The 25273-nt window shown below is 38.2% G+C and overlaps 3 protein-coding genes across 10 annotated transcripts; 2 read left to right on the forward strand and 1 right to left on the reverse strand.

Moving 5' to 3' along the window:
• The first annotated feature begins 78 nt into the window (after window positions 1–78).
• On the forward strand, window positions 79–12690 carry LOC149014572 (protein PIN-LIKES 3-like). 8 transcript variants are annotated; one of them, XM_089155576.1, is made up of 13 exons: window positions 79–766; window positions 849–955; window positions 1053–1102; window positions 1738–1918; window positions 3049–3128; window positions 3233–3357; window positions 3591–3712; window positions 7834–8058; window positions 8944–9036; window positions 9637–9737; window positions 11206–11258; window positions 11339–11524; window positions 12248–12689. In XM_089155576.1, the coding sequence occupies exons 4-13, from the start codon at window positions 1784–1786 to the stop codon at window positions 12370–12372; spliced, it is 1245 nt and encodes a 414-aa protein (XP_089011702.1). In that variant the 5' UTR covers window positions 79–766; window positions 849–955; window positions 1053–1102; window positions 1738–1783; the 3' UTR covers window positions 12373–12689. The 8 variants fall into 8 exon arrangements, with proteins under 8 accessions (XP_089011702.1, XP_089011699.1, XP_089011698.1 ...); XM_089155573.1 differs by lacking the exon at window positions 849–955 and having other exon boundaries at window positions 960–1102; XM_089155572.1 differs by having other exon boundaries at window positions 79–321; window positions 849–1102.
• Window positions 12691–12821: 131 nt separating this feature from the next.
• On the reverse strand, window positions 12822–15053 carry LOC149014573 (cell division control protein 2 homolog D-like). Its single transcript, XM_089155582.1, has 7 exons — window positions 14643–15053; window positions 14212–14353; window positions 13928–14101; window positions 13751–13844; window positions 13572–13641; window positions 13336–13474; window positions 12822–13232 (listed from the first exon to the last, which is right to left on the reverse strand). Exons 1-7 carry the CDS (start codon window positions 14870–14872, stop codon window positions 13140–13142), a joined length of 942 nt encoding a protein of 313 aa, XP_089011708.1. The 5' UTR covers window positions 14873–15053; the 3' UTR covers window positions 12822–13139.
• Window positions 15054–17955: 2902 nt separating this feature from the next.
• LOC149014574 (protein FAR1-RELATED SEQUENCE 5-like) lies at window positions 17956–25151 on the forward strand. The gene is made up of 2 exons (XM_089155571.1): window positions 17956–20399; window positions 24231–25151. Exons 1-2 carry the CDS (start codon window positions 18258–18260, stop codon window positions 24396–24398), a joined length of 2310 nt encoding a protein of 769 aa, XP_089011697.1. The 5' UTR covers window positions 17956–18257; the 3' UTR covers window positions 24399–25151.
• The last annotated feature ends 122 nt before the right edge of the window (window positions 25152–25273 follow it).

Raw genomic sequence — 25273 nt, forward strand, 5'->3', positions numbered from 1 at the left:
TGGATAGATCTCACGTTCATCTCATTAAAAGCCCACCAACTAAGACCCTCAAATCATAACTTCAACTCTTCAAGTGGGTTCAATTGACACCAGAGAGATTGAAAATTTTATCTTTTTCAAATTGAGTTCTTATATAAAGGGGTAAAAGAAGAAAGAAAAGGTCTCGAAGCTGGAGCTATTTTGAGTGTTTTATGACGATGCAAACCATATTATGAATTATCTCGTGAAGTTTCGAAAAAATTTCAGGAAACACAACGAGTAATGGAGAGAAAGATTTGAGTAGACAAATAAGGAGCTAGTCTTAGCAATGAAGGATGAGATGTGAGAAATTTCTGCAATGTCTCAAAATGTTAAACTCTCTCTCTTTACAGAAGGCTACAACAGAGATTGAAAATTTTCCATTTCATTCTACTCACTCACAGTACAGTGCTTTAATTTTTTTCAATAATGAAGAAGTTATGCTCTTAGGTTTGGCTTATTTTCGCTCCTCGTTCTCAGGAGTTTTTTTTTTTTTTGACTCTCCTACTAGAATTTCTCATTGCAAAAAAAAAACAAAACAGAGTAACTAGTTAACTGCTTCTCAGTAACTTTAAATAGATTCTTGGGAAGCTTTGGCTCTATCTATCTATTGGCTTCTTCCCACCACCAACTCGGTGATTTGCAATAACTACCAAAACAAATGAAGTTGCTACAGTTATTACAGAGATTTCTGCCCTTGTTTCTTTCTTACGTGCTTACTCATTTTTCCTTTTCATTCTTTTGGGAGGTAAACAAAATGAACTCTTTCTTACATGCTTACTCATGCTTCCTACTCTTTGTTGAGAATTTTGTTTTGATTTCTTTTACAGTTTGACTTAGAAGTTGATAGATACATACAATCATTGAGGTGGCTGCTTGACTCTGTACCTCAATTTTTTCCTATTTTGTTCGGCTTCAAATACTGCAATAGTGCAATGTAGGTTCCAAATGAAATTTATTAGAGAAACCCATATTGAAATTTGCGTCGAAGAAATCGAACTCAAGACCACGAGGTGTTTGTTGGCTTCTTGCAGAGAAGAGGAGAAGGAAGCTTACAGTAGCTATTCCAAACATCCCTGAATCGGTTGGTGTCTTTGTGGGCTTATTCTGTAATCGTTTCTTAAACATTTATTTGCATGAATCATAACAGACAACATGACATGTTTTCAGTCTCTTTCTCTTCCGAAACTCCAGACCCGTTATCCTGTTTTCTCTCGAGTTCAGTTTTTTAATTTTTAATCTTCTATTGATCTTTACATTTCGCAATGATTTTAAAGGATTTACTTGTTTTTTGATCCCTGAGGAAATGAGATTCGAAACTATGGTAACATTTGGGAATCATTTCCCAGTCATCTCCTGTGTTGATCGTCGAAATTTCTCTTTGGCGATTTCAGTGGTGGTCTACTTCACGCAGCAAGCCATATATGAGTTTTCCTCGGAGAGAATGGAGCTCAAATTATATATTATTTTCTGCCCGGAAGATTTATGGTTTAATGCCATTCATCTCAAGCTTGCTCTCAGTAACTGAGGAAAATCTATGTGAAAACATGATTCTTTTGCTTCCCTATCAAACCTGTTTCATTCTTAATTATTATTATTGTTTTTTTTTTTTCTCCATTCAGAGAAGTTGAGGAATGGAGAAGTTGAGGATTGTTCTTCCCCTAGAGATAGAATATCATGATGATGGGTATTAACTTATTTTATGTTTTTCTTTGATAGGAGTGGACAAATTTGTTACAATTAAGATTTCCAAGGAGTTCTCAGCATGGGATTCCTGGATCTCTTCATCGTTGCATCAAATCCAGTCTTGAAAGTCCTATTGGTTACAGCTCTTGGGTCGTTCCTTGCACTGGATGGCATTAGTATTTTGGGTGAGGATGCAAAGAACCATTTGAATAAAGTGAGTTTTTGGTTCCTGCATCTTTTTTCTGTGGTTCGACAAGAATAAATCCAGTTCCTGATAATCCTATCAAGACTTTTTCATTTATTGCTAGTGCGGTTTTATGTATATGGTCTTCAATCTTTATACAAGATATCCAGAAAGTTTTTGGGTCCATCCATGCCTGCATGTGTGTGTGAGACAGTCCATGTTTCTGCCAAATTCCCATTCTTACCAAAAATTCTAGTAGTTAGCATTAGCACGCGCCCCAAGTCTCAAACAAATGGGCTATCATCAGAAAGAAGGAACGGCGCGGGGGGGGGGGGGGGGTAGGAAGGAGGGTTTTGGGGGGGGGGGGGAGGGGGGGGCGAGAGAATCAAACTACTGCGTCAAATTCTTAAGGGTTGGCAGAGTTAAGGCTACGGTGGTCCCTTTTTTTTAGGGATAACTGACACGCTGCACCTAGTATAGGATTCCAGGACCTCTTCCTCTTTTTCCTGCATGCAAACCTTTGGCTCTTCATCTCATCACCGATCAAACAAGGACAATCAGTCCTAAAAGATGGTTGTAGCATTTAAAATTTGATGAAAATAGAAGAACTATGGACCGGCAGAGCATAGAACAAATATTAACATCCCAGCTGCTAAAGAACCTGAGTACCCTTTGGTGGTGCTGTTTCTTGTGCCAAACAAAGATAACCTCCATAATGCTGCATCCCATCTTAGACTCAGAAGAACTAATATAGAGAGATACCTGGTCAACTCGGTGAGCCCTTCAAACTGGCCTCACCAACCTTCTCCTCTATTGTTTCTTTTGCAACATGCAGTGATAAAACTAGATTTTTGTAGCTGACCCAAATTACTGGTAATAAGGCCTTTGATTGTTATTCATTTCTGTTGTTAAAGTTTCATGGGTGAACTTTAAAGGAACAGCGATATTCCCCTGCACTCTGAATTGACTAAAGACACAGGATTTATTGCATGGAAACAGTCCTGGTCCAATATGAAGGAACCTAGTTAACTCGAACATGTCCTTCTAAGGTGTTAAGATTAAACGATTTGTGTTAGAAACCTTGGCTTTCTAATATTTTCATTTTAAAAATAGAATCGACACTTCTTACTTGAAGCCCAATCGACTTTTGTTGTGAACAGGTTGTGTTCTTTGTATTTAATCCAGCACTTGTGGCATCCAACCTTGCTAAAACAATAACTTACGAAAGCATGATTAAACTGTGAGTTTCTTTTTATCCTGTTTGCCACTTAAAGATGAAAAATACTATGTCTGATTCACTTGGAGACAACTGTCTCTCCCTCTGATATTCTTTTGGTAATGTAGGTGGTTCATGCCTGTAAATATTTTGTTTACATTTCTCATTGGTTCTGTACTTGGATGGATTCTAATTCAAATCACAAGACCTCCACAACATCTACGGGGACTGATAATTGGTTGCTGTGCTGCTGGTAAAAAAATTTCTTCTATGTGATTCCTTAAATTCTTCTGTTCATTCTGTAAAAGATTCTGCAGAACCTGATCAAAAGAAGTTTTAGAAAGTTTTACATATAAATGTTAATCTTGCTACCAGTGTTAGAAATATTCTAGGATTGTCAAACTATTTGACTATAATACACATCCTGAATCCCTGATTGGTTTCTGCATTGTGCGCCACCTCATTTTTTTGGGACAACTGAAACAGGAAATTTAGGGAATATATTTGTCATCATTATCCCAGCAGTCTGTAAAGAGAAAGGCAGTCCATTTGGAGATTCTGATGTCTGCAGTACATATGGACTGGCCTATGCTGCACTTTCTATGGCGGTACTTTTCTTTAACTCTCTGGATTTAATTTTCTGAAAATAATCACATGCTTATTCTAGGAAATATAGTAAGGTATATTAACCCACATACCAATCTGTATGCTATTCTGAGAGAAATATTTACCAGCAAAAGAAAGAAAAAAAAGGAATTCTATTTGTTATATTTTCTACTAGAACCAATTCTAGTTCAACAATGTTACAATGGTGAATTTGTCTTATAATTCTTCACTTCTTTTGTATACTTTCTTAATTTTCATTTATATATTGAAATTAATTAGATCAGTTTTCCTATCTTGACAATGAAGTTCATTTTTGTGGTCTTCTTTTTCTGGAAGGAATATGAATGTTGACATGTAGCCAAAAACGGTGTAACTCGATCCTCAAATTTAAATTAAAATAAAAAATTAATATTTATCAAAATTTTATTTTATTATTACTGTTTATTGATTAATGTGTTCTATAATTTGTGGTACGTTTACTAAAAATATAGAAAATGTCTGTTATTATGATCATCCATTATCCCCTCCCATTACATAGTGATCATGTAGTGATGCGGCAGTTTGTTTAGTTGGACACCCTTTGGATGGGCATAAGCTAAGAATTCTTTTTTTTTTGGATGGATAAATAATTATATTAAAACATGAAGGACAAAGAATGATAGAAGAGAGGGGGGGGGGGACCAGCCTTTTATTAGGGGGCTGGAAAGAGGAACTAAGACCCTAGAGACAACAATGAGCCTATTCCTTGGGGAATCAACAACCGGGGGGTGGGAAATAGAGAAAAAGCTTAGTTGAAACATCAAACTGGATGGCATTGCAAATCGAGTCTATGGAGCAGAATTTGGAAGTCCATTGCCTAAGATTGCACTCCCACCATAGATGGTGAACTGTGGCACAAAAAACAAGCTTACCAATCCGATCACGAATGGAATTACCAACGCAAGACTAGTCACGATAAAACCCAAGTAGCGCTAGGAATAGGGCAGATGGAGGCTAGGGCTTTTCTCCAAAGGGAACTGGAGAAAGGACAAAAAAAGAATGGGTGCTCTAGATCCTTCGAACCATTCCAACAAAGGGTACAGTTGGGGTTAGCTGGGATATGGCGATTAATGAGAAAAGCTTGGGTGGGTAGGGCTAGGTTTAGGGCTCTCCAGAGGGTGAGGGAGTGGCGGGGGATATGACCTTTGAACCAAACTAGGGGGTCAAGGGGGCAAGGGGGAAGGCGAGTGGAGAAGGTTCCAAGCTGAGGAGGTGGTGAAGGATTTGGTGGTAGAGGGGAGCCAAACAAGGAGGTCATAGGAGGAAGTCGAGATAGGAGGGAGCAAGTTCTAGACATGTGTGAGACTAAGGTGAGAGAGGGGGGCCCATGAGCCATTGGTGATGAAAGTGGATTTGGGGATGCGGGTATCATAGGCAACACGAGGGCCAAGGAGGGAGAAGAGGATATCCATTGGATGCCACGGGTCAAGCCAGAACGAGGTAGAAGAGCTAGAAGAAATATGGGTGGTAATGGCATGGAGAGTGCAAGGCCTTAATAGGAGAAGCTTCCTCCAGGTCCAAGAGGAGTTAGAAGGGGTGGAGATAGTCCAAAAGGAATAAGATTTGAGGAGAGATGAGTTGACCCAATTGACCCAAATAGAATCTTGTTTGGAGACAATTTTCCAGATGAATTTGAGGAGACAAGCAGAATTGACCTCTTGGATGCGTCGAATACCTATGCCTCCTTTAGATTTAGATCAATAGATATTAGACCAACTGATGGGCTGGAGGAAACGGGAGGAGTCCTGGCCATTCCAGAGAAAGGCACAAAAGAGGGATTCCATAGCCGAGGTAATAGACTTGGGGATAAGGAAGATGCCACACCAGTAGAGGTAAAAAGATTGGAGAATTAAACAAATGAGCTCAACTCTACCAATTAGATAGTTCAAAATTATGATTCGACTTTCTAGCCACCGGTTTTAGATTTTGTAGCCTTTTTTGGGACAGCGTCTCTAAAAACAGGGGTAAGGCTGTGTACACTTGACCTCTGCGCATACCCTATTGTGCACTGGGTACAGCCTTTTAATTTTTATATCCGTTGAAGTGTGTATCTTTGCCCGTTACTTTGTGAGACGACAACCAAGCAAGGTCATCTTGGCTTTGACAATTTGAGAGGTGACTGATTTGCAGTGAGGTTTTTTTCATAGTTAAACCCTATGCACAATATTAGGATCAAGGAAAAAGAACTCGTGTCTAGTCAAAAAAAAAAAAAAAAAAAAAAAAGGAAGAAGAAGAAAGAAAACACCCTATGCCATTTCTTATTGTCTCCCTCATTTCTACATGCCCACTCTTGCACATATTGCATACAGATCCACAACAACAAACTCGGCCTTATCCCAGCTTAATGGGGTTGGCTACATGGATTAAAGTGGGGGAAAATGAGTTCTAATCCAAATGGGGAATGGTGAAAGATGAAAAATGGAACTCTAATAGTGGAAGATGGAAATTTAATATAAAGAAAAAAGAATGAAAGACTTTTAGAGGAAAGAAGCGAAGACCAGCACATTAGGAGAATCTTAGTCAAATGGGGTCTGCTACATGGATTTGTTCTGATGCCCCGTATCTTATTATACTATTATTTTAATGCTGAGCTAGAATGATTCTATATCCAAGGTTATAAATGACTATGATGGTTGGACCATGCGTAGGATGATTTGTTTGATAGTTTAACTAGAAAAGCTATGGTGTAATTAGAGGATAGTTTAAAATAGAACTGGGATCCAAATCCTTGTGTTGAGTCGAAACCTAGTATCACTCGTAGACCCCGTGTACAGTGGAATTAGACTGAGCTGAAGACCGGGAAATAATCAGTGTGATTTTCTGAAACTAGAGGGACCCATAATTGGATCCCCGATTGGGCCCCACCTGGCTCCAGTGATTGGGGGTGTGACATTTGTGCCCTCCAATACACTATCTGAGGTCATACTCGGTACAAGAACTAGGCTACGCATGTTCTTCCTCACAACTTCTCCTGTGGTCGTTTTAGGCCTGCCTCTAGCTCCTTTAATTGAATCATATCATTTCTTACTAGAGTGTAAATAGGCCTCTAGTGAATATGACCATGCCACCTTAAACAACTCTATTAGGTCTTGTCATTGTTTGGATCATCCATAAGTTTGTCTAACACTTCCAATCTGTGTTCTATCCTTCTTTTTTATTCCACACATTCATCTTAATGGCCTCACATCTACTTTCTCATATGAAACTTCTTAGCTCAACATTCTGCCCTTACACATCATAGCTGGTCAATCAACGGTCTTATAGAACTTTGGTTTAAGCTATACAATAGTAGGTTGATCATACGGCATTCTAGATGCACCTCTTCACTTCATTATGTCACTTTCTTTATTTATGAATGACCCCAATTATCTAAAATAGTCATTTTGCAGTTTCTGTGTTTCCCCAATTTACACCATGTCATAATCCACCAAAGTGTGACTAAAATTGCACATCATATACTCCGTCTTCATTCTAATGGTTTTAAAGCCTCTTGTTTCCAACATTGACCTCCAAACCTCTAACTTGGAGTTAATTTGCTCTTTTCAAAATGATATAATTATCAAAGAGCATACACCAAGGGACCACGTCTTGAATGGACTTGGTTAGACGAAAGGAGAAAATATGTAAGTGCTCAAGGCTGATCCATGATGTATCCAAGTTGTAATTGGAAACCTTCATATATATCTTTGTTACATCCACATATTACTTGACGCTCCTCTTCTTATTGGAACATGTCAAATTAAAGAGGGACAGAATCATAGGCTTTTTTCAAGTCAATTGAGCCATATGGAGATCCTTTTTATTACCTCTATATGTTTCCCCAAGTCTCTGCCTCTTTAATAAGTAGGTAGCGTCTATCATGGATTTACCTGGATTATATATTGACTTACAATGGTAGACATCCGTAAAAATCTCATTTTCGACCGAATTTATATCATATGCACATCCATAATTAAATTTGTGCGAGTGCAAGAGCTTTTCTTTTCTTTTCTTTTCTTTTTCAACTTTTGGTATTTCTTTTGGCCTCTGACTCTCGGCAAACTTATTTCAGCCTGTTTTTGCTCCTTGTTGTGTGATAAATCAGATTGGAGCTATTTATTTGTGGTCTTATGTGTACAATATTGTGCGGATATCTTCTATTACATACGCCAGAGCTGTTGATGAATCCAAAAGTAAATCTTCAGAAGAACCTTCAACAGTACTGAATGGAAGTTGCAGAGAGCCGCTACTTTCAAAGGATTTATCACTCTTGGAGAACCAAGCAGACCATTTTGTAGTTCCATGCTCCTCACCAGAGGCAAAACCACAGGTTATTTCCTGCTTTACCACTATTACAACTAAGTTCTCCTTGCCACCTCCCCTCCCGCTTCCTTTGATTCTTTTTTTTAATATATATATATATATATACACTAATGGACTGTTAAAAGAGCACATGTAAGATCAATAATGGGCCATGGATCTGCGAACTGTAGACAGAACATGTGATTGATCCATGGGGTACGGAACCCTGCAAGGCTGAAATAAATTCATGTAGCAATATAATTCCTGAACTCAGAATTAATTAATAAAGAAATAGTATATAATAGGAAATGTTAACTAAGGTTAAAAAATTAGAATTGGGTATGAGATTTTCTCCATTTATAAAAATTTTGATCCAATCAGAGATGGCCCCATAATGTTGAACTCATTAAACAAAGAACCAGAGTTCATTAGCTGACTTAAGTTGATTCTGAGTTAAATTGGCTACTACTACTAATTCTAATTCAAATTTTAAAGCCCTGGAGTAATTGAAAGATAGAATTGGTTATTATTCTTAAGATTTTTTTTGTTTACAAAGTGAGCTCCTACTATTGCAGGGGATAATTAAGTATAAATTTCAGTTTCTGTACCACTTCTAATGGGGTCTTTGTCTTGATGATAAAGATATTTATTAGATCTGTATAACAGTGTAACAGAATCCATCTAAAGTATTGATCATTTTTACTCATGATTTCAACACCCAGGAAGATTGTGAATTGATAAATGCAAATATAATACTTAAGTTTGGCAACAATATGCACATTCCTTCTGTAGTTTTCACTACTCTATGAGCCATGGTCTCTGACTCTCTGCCTTATTCTATTAATCTTGATAAGGTTGGGAAGTGATTATTTGTTTTTCTTTTTTTGGGGGTTTTCCCAATATTTCATGACAGGTTCCAGTTTCAGTTAAATTTAAAGAACATTTAAAGATGCTTTCAGAAAAGATCAACTTAAAGGCATTGTTCGCGCCTTCAACCATTGGAGCGGTAATGTTTTTCTGCAGTAGCTAGTGTGTTCCTGAGCATTGATTGATTAATAAAGCTACAGACTCCAGTCCCTTATATATCTAGCAACATGTTGAGGTAGAGGTCCTGTAATAGTGCCATCTTAGAAGATATTTTGTTCAAAATAGGACTGGTTGGATGATTTTGGCAATCCATTCTTTGAGTTCTTTTTACAGACCTACTTGTGACTCCAGATGTGTTCCAGGTGTAAATTCCTTCCGTCAAGGAAGTATTGTATTCATATATCCTCCTACACAATGACATGTAAAATAATGGATATTCGTCCTTTTCCTTTAAGGGCATAACATTTTATATTTTATCACATGAGTAGTGTAGTTCACACCCACAAATACACACACTCTCCCTTCCCCCCCCCCCTCTCCAGGTGCATGCTAGGATATGTTGTACAGAAAACACTTTTAGCTTGACATTTGTTTGTATTTCCTCCTATCAGCATTACTTCTCAAAAATTGTCTACATAGAGTTTATTTTAAGAAAGATTCATCATAAGTGGAAGAAAAATGAATTGAAATTTCTTCTTGAGTTGTCTAGTTTCTAACTGCTTTATTTAATTCATTGTAGATTGCTGGGTTTTTTGTTGGAGTAATCCCTCTAATTCGATGGTTAATGATTGGTGATAGTGCTCCTCTTCGTGTCATTGAAGAGTCAGCTTATTTGGTTGGGTATGTGGCCTATTGGAAACTCATGCTCAAGATCCACATAGATAGTCTCTTCAGATTTGAACTACTCATGCTTATGCTCCAAGAGATTATCTAGTTTATGTTTGCAACCAGCAAAACTCAGAAGGAACCCTGCCCCTCAACGTTTTTATTTTTTTATGTTTTCCTTCCTGGAACCATATATTTTCTTGGTCAGAGAGATGATGTTTGAAATATATAGAAATCTTGAATCCCCGACTCAACAAATCAAATACTTATGCGTCTTCTCTATTCATGTCAGATAACTAAATCTATAGTCCATAAAACTACAATAGAAGCATATTTTTAAGCTTATTGGAGTTCTAGAAACCAGATTTTGGGGTTCAATGGTATGCAAGAAGTTTAGTTCAATGTAAGATCATTTGTCTAAAACTTTTACCATTAGAAGTTTGAGACACTCAGAACCAGGTAGAGGGGAGTTCTTGGTATCTTTTCACATATGGCTGTAAGAGTCCAACACAGTGTTCCTATTGAACCAGTCATTTTTACCCCCAAGGATGGCTTTTTAGAAGCCCAGAAAAAGAAGCTGGAAAGCTTAGCCAAGTGCATGTTTAGGACCACTATTGGGTATTCGGAAGCTATCCCAAAAGTTCAACAAGTGAGGAACATATTATTTGTTTTGGGTATTGTATAAATTCAGATGCATGGCTGCATGTTATTATATAAGTCATGGCTTTGTTTCAAGTTATCCCAGTTAACAGTGTCTGGAGTTCCATCTCTATTAGAAACCCTATATTTTAAACTGTATCATTTCACCTTTTCTTTTTTAATTTTTATTTAAATACTAAACCACATTGAAGGACTTCTTAAGGAAGTGTTTCATTTCCATCAAGGAACTATACATTTTATTGCCTTAATGCTACCTCTTGGATGGGTGACATATTGATCGTTCCAGTCATGAGGATAGTGTGTGTGCAACCATCAAATGGACGCTGATTGACTGGGTTATACAAGCTGGGGGATCCTAACCTTAGTGATGTAATGGTTGGTGTTTTGAACCACCAAGGCCCCTTTTCAGATTCATACTCCTATTCTTGACTGGATAACCTAAACCATCAATGACTTCGGTGCTTTTTCTATCAGAGAAGATTGCATTTATTCTGCATCGTATGCTGTAGATCTAAGCAAATCATCTGTCTTCATTTGTCATGCCAATCAGATTCATATTTTGTCTTATGCAATTTGGATCACCCAATTATTTGTGCACGTCTGTGGTTAAGTTGTGTTATTGCAATTTGCAATGTGGTGGTTGCGGCTTTGGCACTCAGAAACTGCCTCTCCTGCAAAGAAGATACAGCTGCATATGCTATTCCCTCCCACACCCTGCATTAGTGAAACCTCGTCCACTCGGATGCCTTCCAATATTTTTGCATTTGCGCTCCTGATTACTTAAAATCATTGTTATTCATTTCATTTTCATTTGGGTTTGCAGTGAAGGAGCCATCCCAGCTACAACCTTGATAATGGGAGCAAACCTTCTTAGAGGTAATTACTGAATATTACACTTAACTTCCTAGATTTGGTGGATTGACTTTGTTAAATCCAATTATTTTCTGATACTCCAGGTTTACGAGGGTCAGATCTTCATATGTCCCTTATTACTGGGATTATAATAGTTCGTTACATTGCACTTCCACTGTTCGGCATTCTTATTATCAAAGGGGCACTGTATTTTGGCCTGTTGCAGTCAGATCCATTGTATATCTTTGTTCTTCTTCTTCAATTTGCAGTTCCACCAGCAATGAACATAGGTATGCTAATTTATCATCATTTTAGCTGCTAATTAAATGTGCTTCATCTGTTGTCGTCGTTGAGTTGTTTTATGTCGATTAATAGAAAGGTCTTTTCTCTTTGAATAAACTCAAAAGATATATAGAATTTCTTTTTGGGAGAATGATATATAGAATGTTTCTATTGCCCAAAATGAAGAAACAAGTCTACACCAAGAACGGTTAACAGAGAACAGTTCCCCTATATCTGTAGACTTATATAAGATCTAGGATCTCTTTGTGATGAGGAGTCGTCATCTGCTATTGTTTCTTCTAAGATATCGTCTAAGGTATCAGTAAAAGCATATCTAATGTTTCCTCATGGTGACTTGTTTTTCAATTTTTAGTTCATTTTCTTTTTTACTAGGAAAGCAAACTTGAAAAGTAACATTATATATAAAATTATTTAAAGTAGATTCCAAATCATCATTAGTACATGTAGTATGCTTTTGAAGAGGATAAAAACTAGCAATATAAGATATATACTTTGTGTTGCGTCTTTGAGAAGAAGTTCCTTTCTTCGGAGCTAGGCAGTATTTCAACTCTAACATTGAGCTCCTTATGAAAACCTTAGTGTTGGCCACAACTGTGTTAATTTGAATGGGTTTAAACCATATGAGTAGGTTAACTTTTTTATGTCCCCAATGAAAATACTGTTCTTCTTCCTCCCTCGGTTCTTATTTGAGCTTTTCATGAAATTGACAGGAACAATTACACAATTGTTTGGTGCTGGTGAGAAAGAATGTTCTGTGATTATGCTATGGGCCTATGGAATAGCTTCAATCGCACTTACCCTTTGGTCAACCTTCTTTATGTGGCTTGCGGCTTAGCTTCGGTTGCAATTACACAGTCCGTATGAGGAAACCCCCCCCCCCCCCATTTAATTGCAGACAATGGTGCAGCAGGCAGCATTTTTTCATGAATTCTTCAAGATGCACAGCATGCCAGCCCGGATAGAAGAAATTTTTTGCATGGCAGCATGTTTATGGAATTTTTGCATAGTTCTATTAGAATGGAATTTGCATAGTTCTATATATATTTCCCTTCTTTTACCTCTGGTTTCATTTATTTTTAGAAGGCTTTTCAAATAACACTATTATAACAGCAACAACAATAACAAATCAACTTTAGCTAAATGTAGTTGGGGGCTGCATGGATCAAAACAAAGTAAGCTAAACTCATGGTCAATAATTGTTCGAATATTTTTGGGCCAGGGGGGTAAACAAAATTTGACAAAATTATTTGCAGAGCAGGGGGGGGGGGGGGGGGGAAGGATCTCTTACAGAGATGAAAAATGGATGAAATTCTCAGCTACAATTTTATAAATGAGTTGGAGGTCCCTTTAAGATTGGTTCCGTGTCCATTTTCAAAGGAAGTCAACAGTGAAAGAAATTAATATTCTAATCGAAGTCAAAAGAGAATATATCAGTGTCTTTTCAACCAGGTTGTTGACATAGCTCCAATGAACTACTATTTAACAAAGTCATGGTGCATAATAATGCTTGAGGAAAGCAAAATACATGAAAAAGAGGTATCAGCAGGTCTTGAATCTTGGAGATAGGTTGACATAATGTGACAAGCATAAAGCTGCGAAATCTTAGAGATATGTTTTATCGAGATCATAAAAGTATGGATGCTCCATAGCTTTCTTGGCAGAGATCCGCTTTGAGGGTTCATACTGCAACATTTGCTGCAACCAAAAATACACAGGTCGTGCAAGTCAGCATCAAGCTGTAACTTCTAGAAACTTTAGACCTGCCGTGTAAAACAATATTGACTCAGAGCCCACTTACCGATAGAAGATCTAATCCATTAGAATCCAGATTAGGAACCACTGTTGCCAGATCTTTTCGGCTCCATTGAGGATACTCATGCCAGTTCATTAGTTTGCTTACTCCTGGCCAAACTTCTTCATTTGGAGTACCCAGTAACCTGCATTAGTATAGGAACCTATCAGCCATCCCAACATGTTCAAGAGTAAGAATAATCTGGGTAAGAAAAAGGAAAGCAAATGGGGGCCACCCCCCACCTGAAAATATGCAGCAGCTGTTGCAGTTCAGAATCTCCAGGAAACAGTGCTTGATTGGTGACCAGTTCAGCTAGATACAGAATAAACAGCAAAATCTATAAGACTACATTTGTAAAGGTAATTATCGTTGATCACAATTCCTTTCAAATTAAGGATCTCAGGGAGAAGGGAATTCATACCAAATATGCAGCCCACAGACCACATATCCACTGGCGTTGAGTAATGTGTGGCGCCAAGAAGCACTTCAGGAGCTCTATACCACAGGGTCAAGATCTGGAACGATGACTTTTGTTAAGTGTCTAAAAATTGGCTTCTATGTTCTAGATTTAAGAAGTAAAGCTAGCGAAAGGGGATACCTCGTGTGTGTACTTCTTGAGTGGAACAGTGACTGCTCGAGCAAGTCCAAGGTCTGCTATTTTAAGCATCATTGTTTTACGATCCATCAGAAGATTGTGAGGCTTCAGATCCCTGTGTAATACTCCATGACAATGACAGAACGCAACCCCTTTGCAGAGTTGGTACATTAGGCACTGCATTAAGAACCGCAAAGAAACATCAACAATCAATAATCCATTAGTTGAGATCTTGCACTTGGGACCCCTGAATTAGAAGTTCTAATGAAAATCATAGGTTGGGTTACCTTGACGGTTTTAGGGGGAACAGTTTCTCCTGTCGAGCGAAATGATCGAATGTACTTCTTAAGATCAGTATCCATGTACTCAAAAACCAAGTAAAGAATTGTCTTCCCTTCCTTGTTCTGGCCTTGTTTTACATCCAACAATCTGCAGGGTCGCCAACAATAATGAGAAAAAATCTAAAACGAAAAACTAAATCCTTGGCAAACAGGGACGCTGAGCAGAAATGAAAATCGATATCGCAAGAATGACGGGAGAAAAGAAAAGAGAAACACCGGTACTAATTTTAAAAAGAAAATTTAAAAGAAAAGGGTGGAAATCTTTGGAGATAAAACCCTAGAAAAATATCAACAACAGAAACAGAACAAAGGGAGCAAGAAAATCCTGCTAATCGAAAGAAAAGAAAAACCCAGATTGAAGCTGAAATGAAAATTACCTGACGACATGAGGATCCCTGGAAAGCATCCTCAACAGGGAAACTTCCCGTAGAGTAGTAGGCGGCACTCCTTCATCGTCTTCATGGAGGCGAGTCTTCTTGAGTGCCACAATCTTCCCAGTGGCTTTCTCTCGCGCTCTGTAGACTTTGCCGTATGTTCCTTCTCCAACCTTTTCCAGCTTCTCAAACGCGTCCATGGCAGATTTCTGATTTTCTCTGAACACCTCCATTCTCTTTCAGTCACTGGCTCTCTAGGCTCTCTAGGTGTTGTGGTTAATTCTTGTCTCAATTCTCACAAAAGAATCTCTGAAAAAATAAACTGAAGGAGGAGCGGAACCTACGAAATCGTTTCTATAGCCGTTGATGGATTCAGTGAACAATAACACAACTTTCAATCTGTGGAGACAAGGAAGATCGAAATCAATTTATAACCGTTGGGGGATTCTTGCTCGTTGTCCAACGGTATCCTGTTTGAAATTCAAATCTTGGACAAATGATCACTTGGTTTACAAAAAAAAAAACATTTGTATAAGTTAACGGTCATATGGGGTGGCTGAAGGCTGCGTGCCCCTGCACAAGCATATTTGATTGCCGGAGCGTCACTAACGACAGGTTTTTCCTTTCATAATGCGGGTTGGACCGGTCATTTCGCCGGTTCATATCGGTTTTGGTATCCCATCCAACCCGGATTTGGTTTTTCTTTCTAAGGGTCTCTTCCAATAAATGCCTAATGAATTATAGGATCAAACAACGTGTATTTTACACGTGACTAATCTTATAACTCATTGAGAATTTTTTCATCTACGGAAAGGAGTCTAAATATTATGAAAACTATGTGCAGGATTGTTTTGCGAAATTTTGGACCATTGGATTCAAGATCTCGGTTGAGATTATTAACCATTGAGATTGAAATCTTGATTTGACGGTTCAGAATGTCTTATTGGATAATCATGCATATTTAATGAGGCCTGTGACATGGGGTGCAATTTGATCTCCTTTAGCGTTAAATGGGAGGAGGGATGCAAGAGCTTTTGTCATGCTAAAAGTATTAAGCACATTAGTAAAGGGAAAAAATTAGAACTATTTGAGGTTAGGATCCACAATGCATCAAATCTAAGCTAAGAAGAATGTGCAAATTACATATAGACTCCCTGAATTTGTAATCAATTATATCTATTACCCCTTAAAAGAAATCAATTACAAATACTTCCTTACAGTTATTAGCATCATACAACTTTACTAGTTAACAATAAATGATATTTGTAATTGATTTATTTTTAGGCTTAGTAGATGTAATTGATTGTAAATCCAGCGAATTTATATGTAAGTTGCCCTTAAAAAATGTACATTAGTTTCTCAGCAAGTAAATCAAAGTTTATGTTGGATCATGGTCCTACATCTTCCTTGTAAATCACATTCTCGTGGTCTTGCTTGTGAATCTCCTCTCTTGATTAAGGTGTTGGCTATTCAGTTTGGTCTTCCTGAGGCCTGCAAAAATGGAATTTAAAAAAAGAAAAAAATAATAAAAAGTCTTGGTTGAGATATACGATCAAGTTTTCCTTGCTAACTAGCCAACCATAGAGCCAGAGGTGGACGCTATTGTTCAAGATATTACTTAGCTTCAACAATCCTTTGAGTTTTACTCTTTTGCTTGTATTCTATGGTATGTGAATTCTATTGGAGACACCTTTTTCAGTTGGTCATTTCAATGGAGTTGTGGATTGTTTCGCTAAATAAAATCCCTTGGCTTTTAAACTTTTTGTAAATAAGAATTCAACGCTTATATTATCCCTTTTTTCTTTTTTTGGGTATAAATACAGGTCAAAAACCCAAGATACAGAAAAACAAAATAAGCTTACGAGGCACCTCCCTAGAGGTCATCCTCAATAATCTTCCTCAGCTCCGGCTGGGCTTCTGAGAGCAAAATCAAATCCTCTTCGGCTCTAATAGACTTATTGGATTACCAATCTGCCACTCTATTATTCTTCCGTGGCACATGATAGAAACGAACATGTCCCATTGATATGAACAAACTCAGAGTTTCTTTAATTAAATTCCTGTAACTTCCCATCTTCTCTACATTGGATTCAAGTATCAAAATAGCTTCCGACGAGTTGGATTCTATTTCCACCGGCCAAGCTCCTAATTTGAGCACCACTTTCACCCCTTCATGGATTGCTAACAACTCTACCTCCAACACCTTACACATGTTGATTTGCTCGAATAAACCCCTCCCCCTCTGAATCTACCTTGTTGGATTCAAGCATCAAAATTTGGGACTACCTAACGAAAGCATCAATGTTGCACTTAAACCACCCTTGTGGAGGACATTTCCAACCCACACCTTTGATTTCCTATGCTAGATTGTGGATTGGTTTCTTGCATGACTTCAAACATAATTGATAGTTGCATAGTAGTCTTCAATGATGCTCACACCGTTTGCCTCGCCTAATATAGTCTTCTTCTTGCACATCCCTCTTCTTCCAATACCACATAAAATATAAGGTGTAAACAAACTTCTTTGCCCAGTCAGGCCTCCATCTAGAAGCTATCTCACACACGTTTCATCTTCTTATTGTTGCGCTTCATCTGATCGATTTCTTCGGCCATTGCTTTCCCCTAGTTCGTTGCCTCAGAGTCCATCGTTTTCTCTCCAGACGATTTTGAGCCACACAATAGTGAAGTGGGGCCCACTTGTAAATATTAAAAAATTAAAAATAAAAATTTCAGTAGTCCCATTATGAGAGCATATTATTCTTCTCGGACAAAAAGATGATTGAGACTTAAAAGTTAAAAACTACAGGCCTTGTGACTTGATTGTGAAAAGAAGAAGAAAAAAAAAACTATCCAAGGACCTCTTATTGAAGACGTCACGGCTCGATTTTTTTTTTTTTTTTGGGTTCAAGTCCTCATCCCCTTATCATTAAAAGCTACCATACACAAATTTTTTATATGTATCAGCAACATATTCCAATATTTCCACGCACCTTTGTACCGTTCGATCAGAAGTTGATCCAGCGGTTGTAGGACCTTAATCTCCTGTCTTCGTCAAATACTGGATCATTGCCCTAGAATTCATCGTCGAAACTAGCAACGCGCTCCTGTGTCGTCTCTCAACTCTCTTCCACTCTCTCTCATGGTCACTCCCTAGCTCTTCTCCTTCCTTTCCCGTCCGTGCTGCAACTACCCTCAAAGTTTCATCGATTAAAAGAAACTTTATTCTTAAAATTCAAAAGAAAGCGTCTAAATACGAAGAACGTCGGAATCCAGGTATTTGGGGTTCTGAGGTTCTACGTTTTTCTTCTATAATTCTCTTCCTTTCTCTGACTCTCTTTCTGTAGCGCTCACCATGTCTCTCTTCTTCTGTAATTTCTTGGGTGAAGCCCTATTCACCACTTAATTTATACTCCCCAGAACTTTGCACCTTTTCCCCCAACCTCCTCAAGCCTCTTTTCTGAGAATTTTGCCAGCGAAGATCCGTTCGAAGCCTGTTGCTATGTATCGAAATAACGGTCAGTTAAGTTTTTAACTTGGGTGTGGATTCTGTACAATGCTTTAGTTATCTGGGTTTCATTTTAGATTACAGCAGAATAAATAAAAAGTTTATTATAATCCATGGAATTCGAACCTTTGAACATGGAAAATGAGGTGATTGAATTCGACATGGGTTTGACGGATGATACCGTGGACATCGAGCATCCCGTTGATGAGGATGATCATGAGATGCTGGAGAGTTCCACTGGCAGGGAATTATACATCTCTGAGGCTGACATGAACCTAGAACCTTACGAGGGGATGGAATTTGAGTCCGAAGAGGCTGCTAAGGCTTTTTACAATTCCTATGCTCGGAGAATCGGGTTTAGCACCCGTGTTAGCATGTCTCGTCGCTCCAGAAGGGATGGAGCTATCATTCAGAGATCTTTTGTGTGTGCCAAGGAAGGGTTTCGATCTGAGAAAGAGCGCCCTGGCAGTGATGGCAAAGTCAAACGGCCCCGGGCGGTGACGAGAGTCGGTTGCAAGGCCATGTTGGTGGTGAAGATACAAGAATCAGGGAAATGGGCTGTGTCTGGGTTTGAGAAGGAACACAATCATGAACTTGTTCCGCCAGATAAGGTGCATTGCCTGCGTTCCCACAGGCATGTCTCTGGTTCTGCAAAATCCTTAATTGATACGTTGCAGGCGGCTGGAATTGGCCCTAGTGGGATTATGTCTGTGTTGGCTAAAGAATATGGTGGAATAGCCAATGTTGGTTTCACCGAGCGTGATTGCAGGAATTATATGAGAAGTAGTCGTCAGAGGACCCTTGGAGGAGACACCCAGATCCTTTTGGATTATTTGAAGCATATGCATGCTCAAAACCCAGCATTCTTCTATGCCATCCAGGGTGATGAGGATCAGTGTTTGAGCAATATCTTCTGGGCAGATCCTAAGGCGAGAAGTAACTATACCTACTTTGGCGATACAGTTACTTTTGACACTACATACAGGTCGAATCGATATCGTTTGCCTTATGCTCCATTCACTGGTGTGAACCATCACGGGCAGCCTGTATTGTTTGGTTGTGCTCTCCTCGTAAATGAGTCTGAAGCATCTTTTGTTTGGCTCTTCAAGACCTGGCTTACAGCAATGTCAGGACGTGCTCCTGTGTCCATCACGACTGATCATGACCGGGTGATACGGTCGGCAGTCACGCAAGTGTTCCCGGATACTCGTCACCGTTTCTGCAAGTGGCACATCTTCAAGGAAGGTCAGGAGAAGTTGTCTCATGTGTATCTTGAACATCCGACTTTTGAAGCAGAGTTCCACAAATGTGTCAATCTGGCTGAATCCATTGATGAGTTTGAATCTTGTTGGATGGCGCTCATTGATAGGTATAATCTTCAGGAGCATGATTGGCTTCAAGCAATATACAATGCTCGTAGGCAGTGGGTGCCAGTGTATCTACGGGACACATTCTTTGCAGAAATGTCTATAGCACAAAGAAATGACAGTATGAACTCTTTTTTTGATGGGTATGTAAATGCTTCAACCACTTTACAGCTGTTAATAAAGCAGTATGAGAAGGCACTGGAGAGCCGGTATGAGAAAGAGGTAAAAGCTGATTATGATACAATGAACACAGCCCCTGCTTTGAAGACCCCATCTCCAATGGAGAAACAAGCTGCTGATGTTTACACTAAAAAGTTATTTATTAAATTTCAAGAGGAGTTAGTTGAGACTCTTACTTTCATGGCAACCAAAATTGAGGATGATGGGGTAATGACTACATTTCGTGTAGCAAAGTTTGGAGAAGATCACAAGTGTTACATTGTCAGACTCAATGTTCTTGAGGTGAAGGCTTCTTGTAGCTGCCAAATGTTTGAGTTTTCTGGTCTCCTTTGCAGGCACATATTGACCGTCTTTAGGGTTACTAATGTTCTAACCCTTCCATCACACTACATTTTGAAAAGATGGACAAGAAATGCTAAAAGTGGGGTTATACTGGAAGAGCGTGCCAGCAATCTGCTGAGTGCTCGAGAATCTGTTACTGTACGATACAATAATTTGCGCCAGGAAGCCCTTAAATATGTAGATGAAGGGGTTAAGAACATTGAAATCTATAATGTGGCTTTGAGTGCTTTGCAAGAAGCTGCCAAAAAAGTTGCTTTTGCTAAAAAGAATGGCGGGAAACTTCTACTGGTCAATGGAACTAGCCGGGAAGACGGTTTGACAGATGGAAGTCAGTATCATTGGGTTTCTGGTCAGCCACAAACTCAGGTGAATTCACTTTCTTTGCTTTCTGTTTTAGTTTTAAATGTTTCTCTTGCTTTTGGTTTTTAGTTTCCCTGGCATCCCCTACCCCTTTAATACTTCTTCTTTGGATTTTGACTATATTATCTTGTCTGGAGTTTGTTTGCGATCAAGTTAGGAAATTTTTCCTATGTAACTATTGGGAACAGGGTTCATGCATGTGATATCCTTCCCTTTGACTTGGTTTTAGAGTGGGTGGGGTTGTTTTGGTTATTTAAGATGCCAACTCACTGCATTTCATGCAGGTTGTGCACTTGCATATCCAACTTTTGCCAAAACTATGTGTTGGAAGAAAGTCATCTCTGAGTTGTTCGTATGATATTTGTGGTCTTCTTAGGTTTATTTTCCTTTCTATGTATTTTCTTGACAAGGGTTGAGAGTCTCCTAAAAGATTCAGAGAGTTTGTACTTAATGATTAGTAAAAGGTAGTGAGAAGTTTGCATACAACACCTCTTCCATTGGTTTGATGTCAAATCCTCGGTTGATGCCGGGAATCCACATAGTAGACTGGGAGAAGGTTGCTCCTTTCGTGGCTAGTTTGCGCTCTTGGACTTTTCAAACTAAACGAACTGAAACATCTGAGTAGCTAAAGGAAGAAAAATCAACTGAGATCCTGTTGGTAGTGGCAAGCAAGAGCGCTGTACCCCTACAATAGATAGTTCTTTCAGAGTAAGCTTACCTGCCTACCACTACAATAGATAGGTCTTCCAGAACCTCCTTTTTTGAGTCATATTAGTCTAATATCATCGTTCTGACAACAAACTACTTACGGAGATACCATCAGTAGTATAGTAATTATTATCATGTGCTTAGCCTGCATTAATACAGATAGATGAAGTTGGTTAAATTATTAAGATAGAAGGTTTTAGATATTTCGAATTAGTACTACTTTTTTTTTTTTGGGTGAAGAATTAGTACTATTTGCCTTCCAAGTTTTTATTTGAAAATTAACTCATCAAATGGCAGTTTTTAGCATGCCAGCTTTAGACATGTATTGATTTTTTCTCCTCAAGGAATAATCTGTCTGATCATTGTGGAAACTCCAGAAAAAAATTTCTACCAACCAAATACAATCTAGATGGATTGGCTGCCTTTGCAGCTGGTTTTGATCTTCTTGAATTTTTATATTGAAGAAGCCTTCGTTGTGTCCTTTTCTAAAAGGAGGAAAAGAGAGGGGGGGGGGGGGGATTGAACATGCATTACATAAACGTGCTTTGGCAGCTTGATTCTTAACAAAACAGTGTTGCTTTGACGAAAATTGGATATTAACTCTTACAGCTGATTTGTAGTACACCTCCCTGTGCTGGGACCCTCCATTTTTTTGCAAATGCTTCTCAAGAGCAGTGCTAAATGATGTTTCCCATCATGCAAAATTTATGATATGTGATTTGCTGATCCTTTTTTATTTTAAATTTTGATTGCTAAACCTGAGTTCTTCAGTAGTAGTAGTAGTAGAACTGGGGTCTTTGGGTAGCATGTCTGGCAACTAAGAGAAGATAATAGTCACCTTAGCATTTCTTGTTTCTGAAATGGTGGTATTTTCAGTTTGTCTTTAATTGATAGAAACAGGAGATTTTTTTAACAAAACAGTGTCGCTTTCTTATCTTGCCAAATGTCCATACATTCATTTTCTAATAAATGGCAGCATCAATATCCAAGACCTGATGTGTTTGGGGGATTTGATTTTGTTATAGTTGCTAAAGGTGACTAAGTGACATGGTATTTGGAGGCAGGGGCCATGGCCCCCCCCCCTGGTTTTGTTTAAAAAATTCTTATATTCTCTTTATTTTTCCCTTGATTTTCTCTTTCCATGTGTGAAATACATTGTTGCCTCCACACCCCCACCCCCCCAAAAAATATATATATATATATATATATATATATATATTAGAAATAAATCTTTAGGGTAGAGGTCATTCTCAATAATTATCCAAGGGTTACGATTAAAACCCTATTTTTAAGGAATTGCCAATTCAAAACCTAATTAGAAACTGATTCATGAATCCCTAAACTTTCTCCTAAAATTTCAATCCCTCCTAATAACAATTTCAATCTTATGTTTTATTAGTTGGCTGTTTGGAATTTGAACCATTGATTTTATCAGATTTAATTGTAACCACTGGATTTTTTTCCCCACTTAATTTATAGAAATTGACTGTTTCCCCCTTTTTAGTTAATGGACTTCAAACCTATCTTTTCTTCTACATTTTCTCCCCTACCTTCTTTCTTTCTTTCTTCTCTCGTTTGAGTACTCTCTCTCTCTCTCTCTCTCTCTCTTCTCTTTATTTCTTCTTCTACTTCTACATCTTGTTCTTCACTTATGTAAATTACTTATTAGGTTTTTTCTACCTTTATTGTGCCATTTTTTGTCTTTGACTTTCTTTTTACTTAATTGTCCTGCTACCCTTTTTTTTCCTTAAAATTATTTTTCTCAGTAATTTACTCCTAAACTTAGTAACCACTATTCATGATTTGTTAAAGTTTTAAATGTTAACAAATCTAATCATACAATTTTAGCCCCCATTCTTTATGTAAATATATTTTTAATCATTTACCTATAATTGTGTTACCTATATTTAAGTTGAAATAATTTACCTATATTTTTAATGTGGGCCCCATGTTTAAATATGATAAAATAATTCAGAGGTGGGACCCACTGTGGGTCCCACATGGGCCTCCCACAATATCTGTGGTGAAAAGGCATTAGTGCTCACTCTCACTTACCCCCCGGGGTTCAATCCTGGCTCCACCACTGATGGTATGGGGTGCCTACTGTTGTCTAAGTGTCCTAGATGTGCTGTTTTGGCAAATATATTCAATCTAGTAGTAACTTTTTTTGTATAATATGCTTCTATGCATCAATATAAGCTCTATCAATGCAATATGGTATAGTTAATGCTACTGATGTCCTACTATCAGAAAATCAGCATACAATAAGCACAAAACAATGTAAGTTTGTGAAATGTCAACAAGCATATTGTTGCCTTGGTCCCAAGAAAGAGCTTGGACTGCTGGTGGTACCTAGGGGACGCTTGATAATTAAGGCAGCTTTATTTGTTTATCCTCTTTCTAGCGGTAGTCAATTGCTGTCTGTTTTCTAGCAGAAGATCAACCTATTTTGGTGTTATTGATAATTCTAAAAACAGCCTCTCTGCAAAGGCAGGGATAAGATGGTATAAATTATGACCCTCTCCCCCTGCAGTTGTGGGAGCCTCCTGCTCTAGGTATGCCCCTTTGATTTTATTGATAGTTGTCTCATTTCATGTTATCTGAGCTCATATTCATCTCTCATATTTATGTATTTCCTCTGATGTGAATAGTTAAACCATCCTTGGAAGAAGTAAGAGGATTTTTGTTGTGATGAATACTGACAGAAGTTGTTTTACAAATGGCCATATTTGACATGCAATTTTTAGCCTGGATTAGAATGAACCCTAGACCACAGACAACATATTCACAAAGGCACCAACAGGAAAAACAGGCATTGATGTTTGCAGAGATATTTATGAATATACTTGATGTGGGAATACAGTATTACCAAGGAGTCTTTCACATATTATGTTGCCATTGACAAGGATCTTTTTGCTGATCGGTTTCTTGTTCTGTTCTCATGGTATTGTTGATGTCCCCCGTAACTTTTTGATGATTATTTTTCAAGTTGAAATGATGATAAGCAAGTGGAAACAGCATTTTCAACACCAGTCAAGCTGGTTTTGCTGCAACGCTTTTTGATATTCTTTTTCTAATGTTTTCCTGTGATCTGGTCTAATGAAATATTATGTTAACAACCTTTTATAGGATGATAAAGACAAGAAAATTCAGGAATTGTCTCAAGAGCTAGATCGTGTAAATCGTAAGTATGAAGTATATCGAGCTAACCTGCTCTCAGTTTTGAAAGATATTGAAGCGCAGAAACTACAGCTATCAGTCAAAGTTCAAAATGTAAAGCTTGGTATGAAAGAGTGATCTCTAAACAGGGTTAGATATAGGTGAAGCTTTTTGTTTTTCTGTAAGTAAGATCATCCAGACTAATCTGTTTATGCTCATTTCATTTGATAATTCTAGGGACCTCATATTTGGTCTTCATAATTTCACGCTTTGCTGAGAGGATGGGTTTCTTTTGTATCTGTAATTCTCACGAAGAATGACTGTTGATTGCCTTATTACCCGTAGGGAAAATAATGTAAATGGAATATGTGTTCTTGTACATTGGATAGGGGTGACTGAGGGGAGAGAGTGGGTGTTGTTGGCGGGTTCTGTTTGAATCTGCTCAATGATGGAATATTTGTGGTAATCTGTATGGAAAGATAAAATTGGTGAAGGCATACGGATCAACCTTTTCTTATTTATTTATTTTATTTTTTTCTCTTCTTCAGTTAAGTTTGATCTTTTACCTTCTAACTAATAGGGGAGGTGGTGATGTATCATATTCTCAACCTAATTGTACCTATCTTAATGTCCTGTGCATGGTGTATGACACGGAACCCAGGTTGGACAATATGAAATTAAAATGAACACCCTCCATTATTTAATGCCTGTGCATGAAAACCAGCTCCCTCCGCCCACAAAGTCCCCTGAAAAAGGAAGCAAAAAGAACACGTACCTAGACACAAGAGTACACGTATCTGCTACCCTGCTCTGGTGAAATTAGGATACACACCCATATCAATGCTTCTCCTACTGCTATTGCTGGTCCTTGCATTGATGGACGACTTCAAAACCAATTAGCTTTATCTCTTGTTCAATGAAAAATTGCTTCTACCATTTCCTCCTCCACTTAAAAGGTATTGTGGGTGGATTTCTTCCACGGGTCTACTACCATGGGAGGACATTGTGGCAAG

Source organism: Hakea prostrata, chromosome 5, assembly GCF_041222555.1.
Source record: "Hakea prostrata isolate BN-2017 chromosome 5, UWA_Hpros_2, whole genome shotgun sequence".
In the NCBI taxonomy this organism is placed as follows: domain Eukaryota; kingdom Viridiplantae; phylum Streptophyta; class Magnoliopsida; order Proteales; family Proteaceae; genus Hakea; species Hakea prostrata.

Bases quoted from the DNA above. Each gene is read 5' to 3' on its own strand.
- LOC149014572 (XM_089155576.1), top strand. From the start codon at position 1,784: ATGGGATTCCTGGATCTCTTCATCGTTGCATCAAATCCAGTCTTGAAA. The intron at 3,129-3,232 runs GTGAGTTTCTTT...TTGGTAATGTAG, and splicing joins TACGAAAGCATGATTAAACT to GTGGTTCATGCCTGTAAATA. The intron at 9,738-11,205 runs GTATGTGGCCTA...TTGGGTTTGCAG, and splicing joins GAGTCAGCTTATTTGGTTGG to TGAAGGAGCCATCCCAGCTA.
- LOC149014573 (XM_089155582.1), bottom strand. From the start codon at position 14,872: ATGGAGGTGTTCAGAGAAAATCAGAAATCTGCCATGGACGCGTTTGAG. The intron at 13,475-13,571 runs GTGGGGGGTGGC...ATACTAATGCAG, and splicing joins CAGCTGCTGCATATTTTCAG to GTTACTGGGTACTCCAAATG. The intron at 13,233-13,335 runs GTAAGTGGGCTC...TTTTGGTTGCAG, and splicing joins ATGGATTAGATCTTCTATCG to CAAATGTTGCAGTATGAACC.
- LOC149014574 (XM_089155571.1), top strand. From the start codon at position 18,258: ATGGAATTCGAACCTTTGAACATGGAAAATGAGGTGATTGAATTCGAC. The intron at 20,400-24,230 runs GTGAATTCACTT...AACCTTTTATAG, and splicing joins CTGGTCAGCCACAAACTCAG to GATGATAAAGACAAGAAAAT.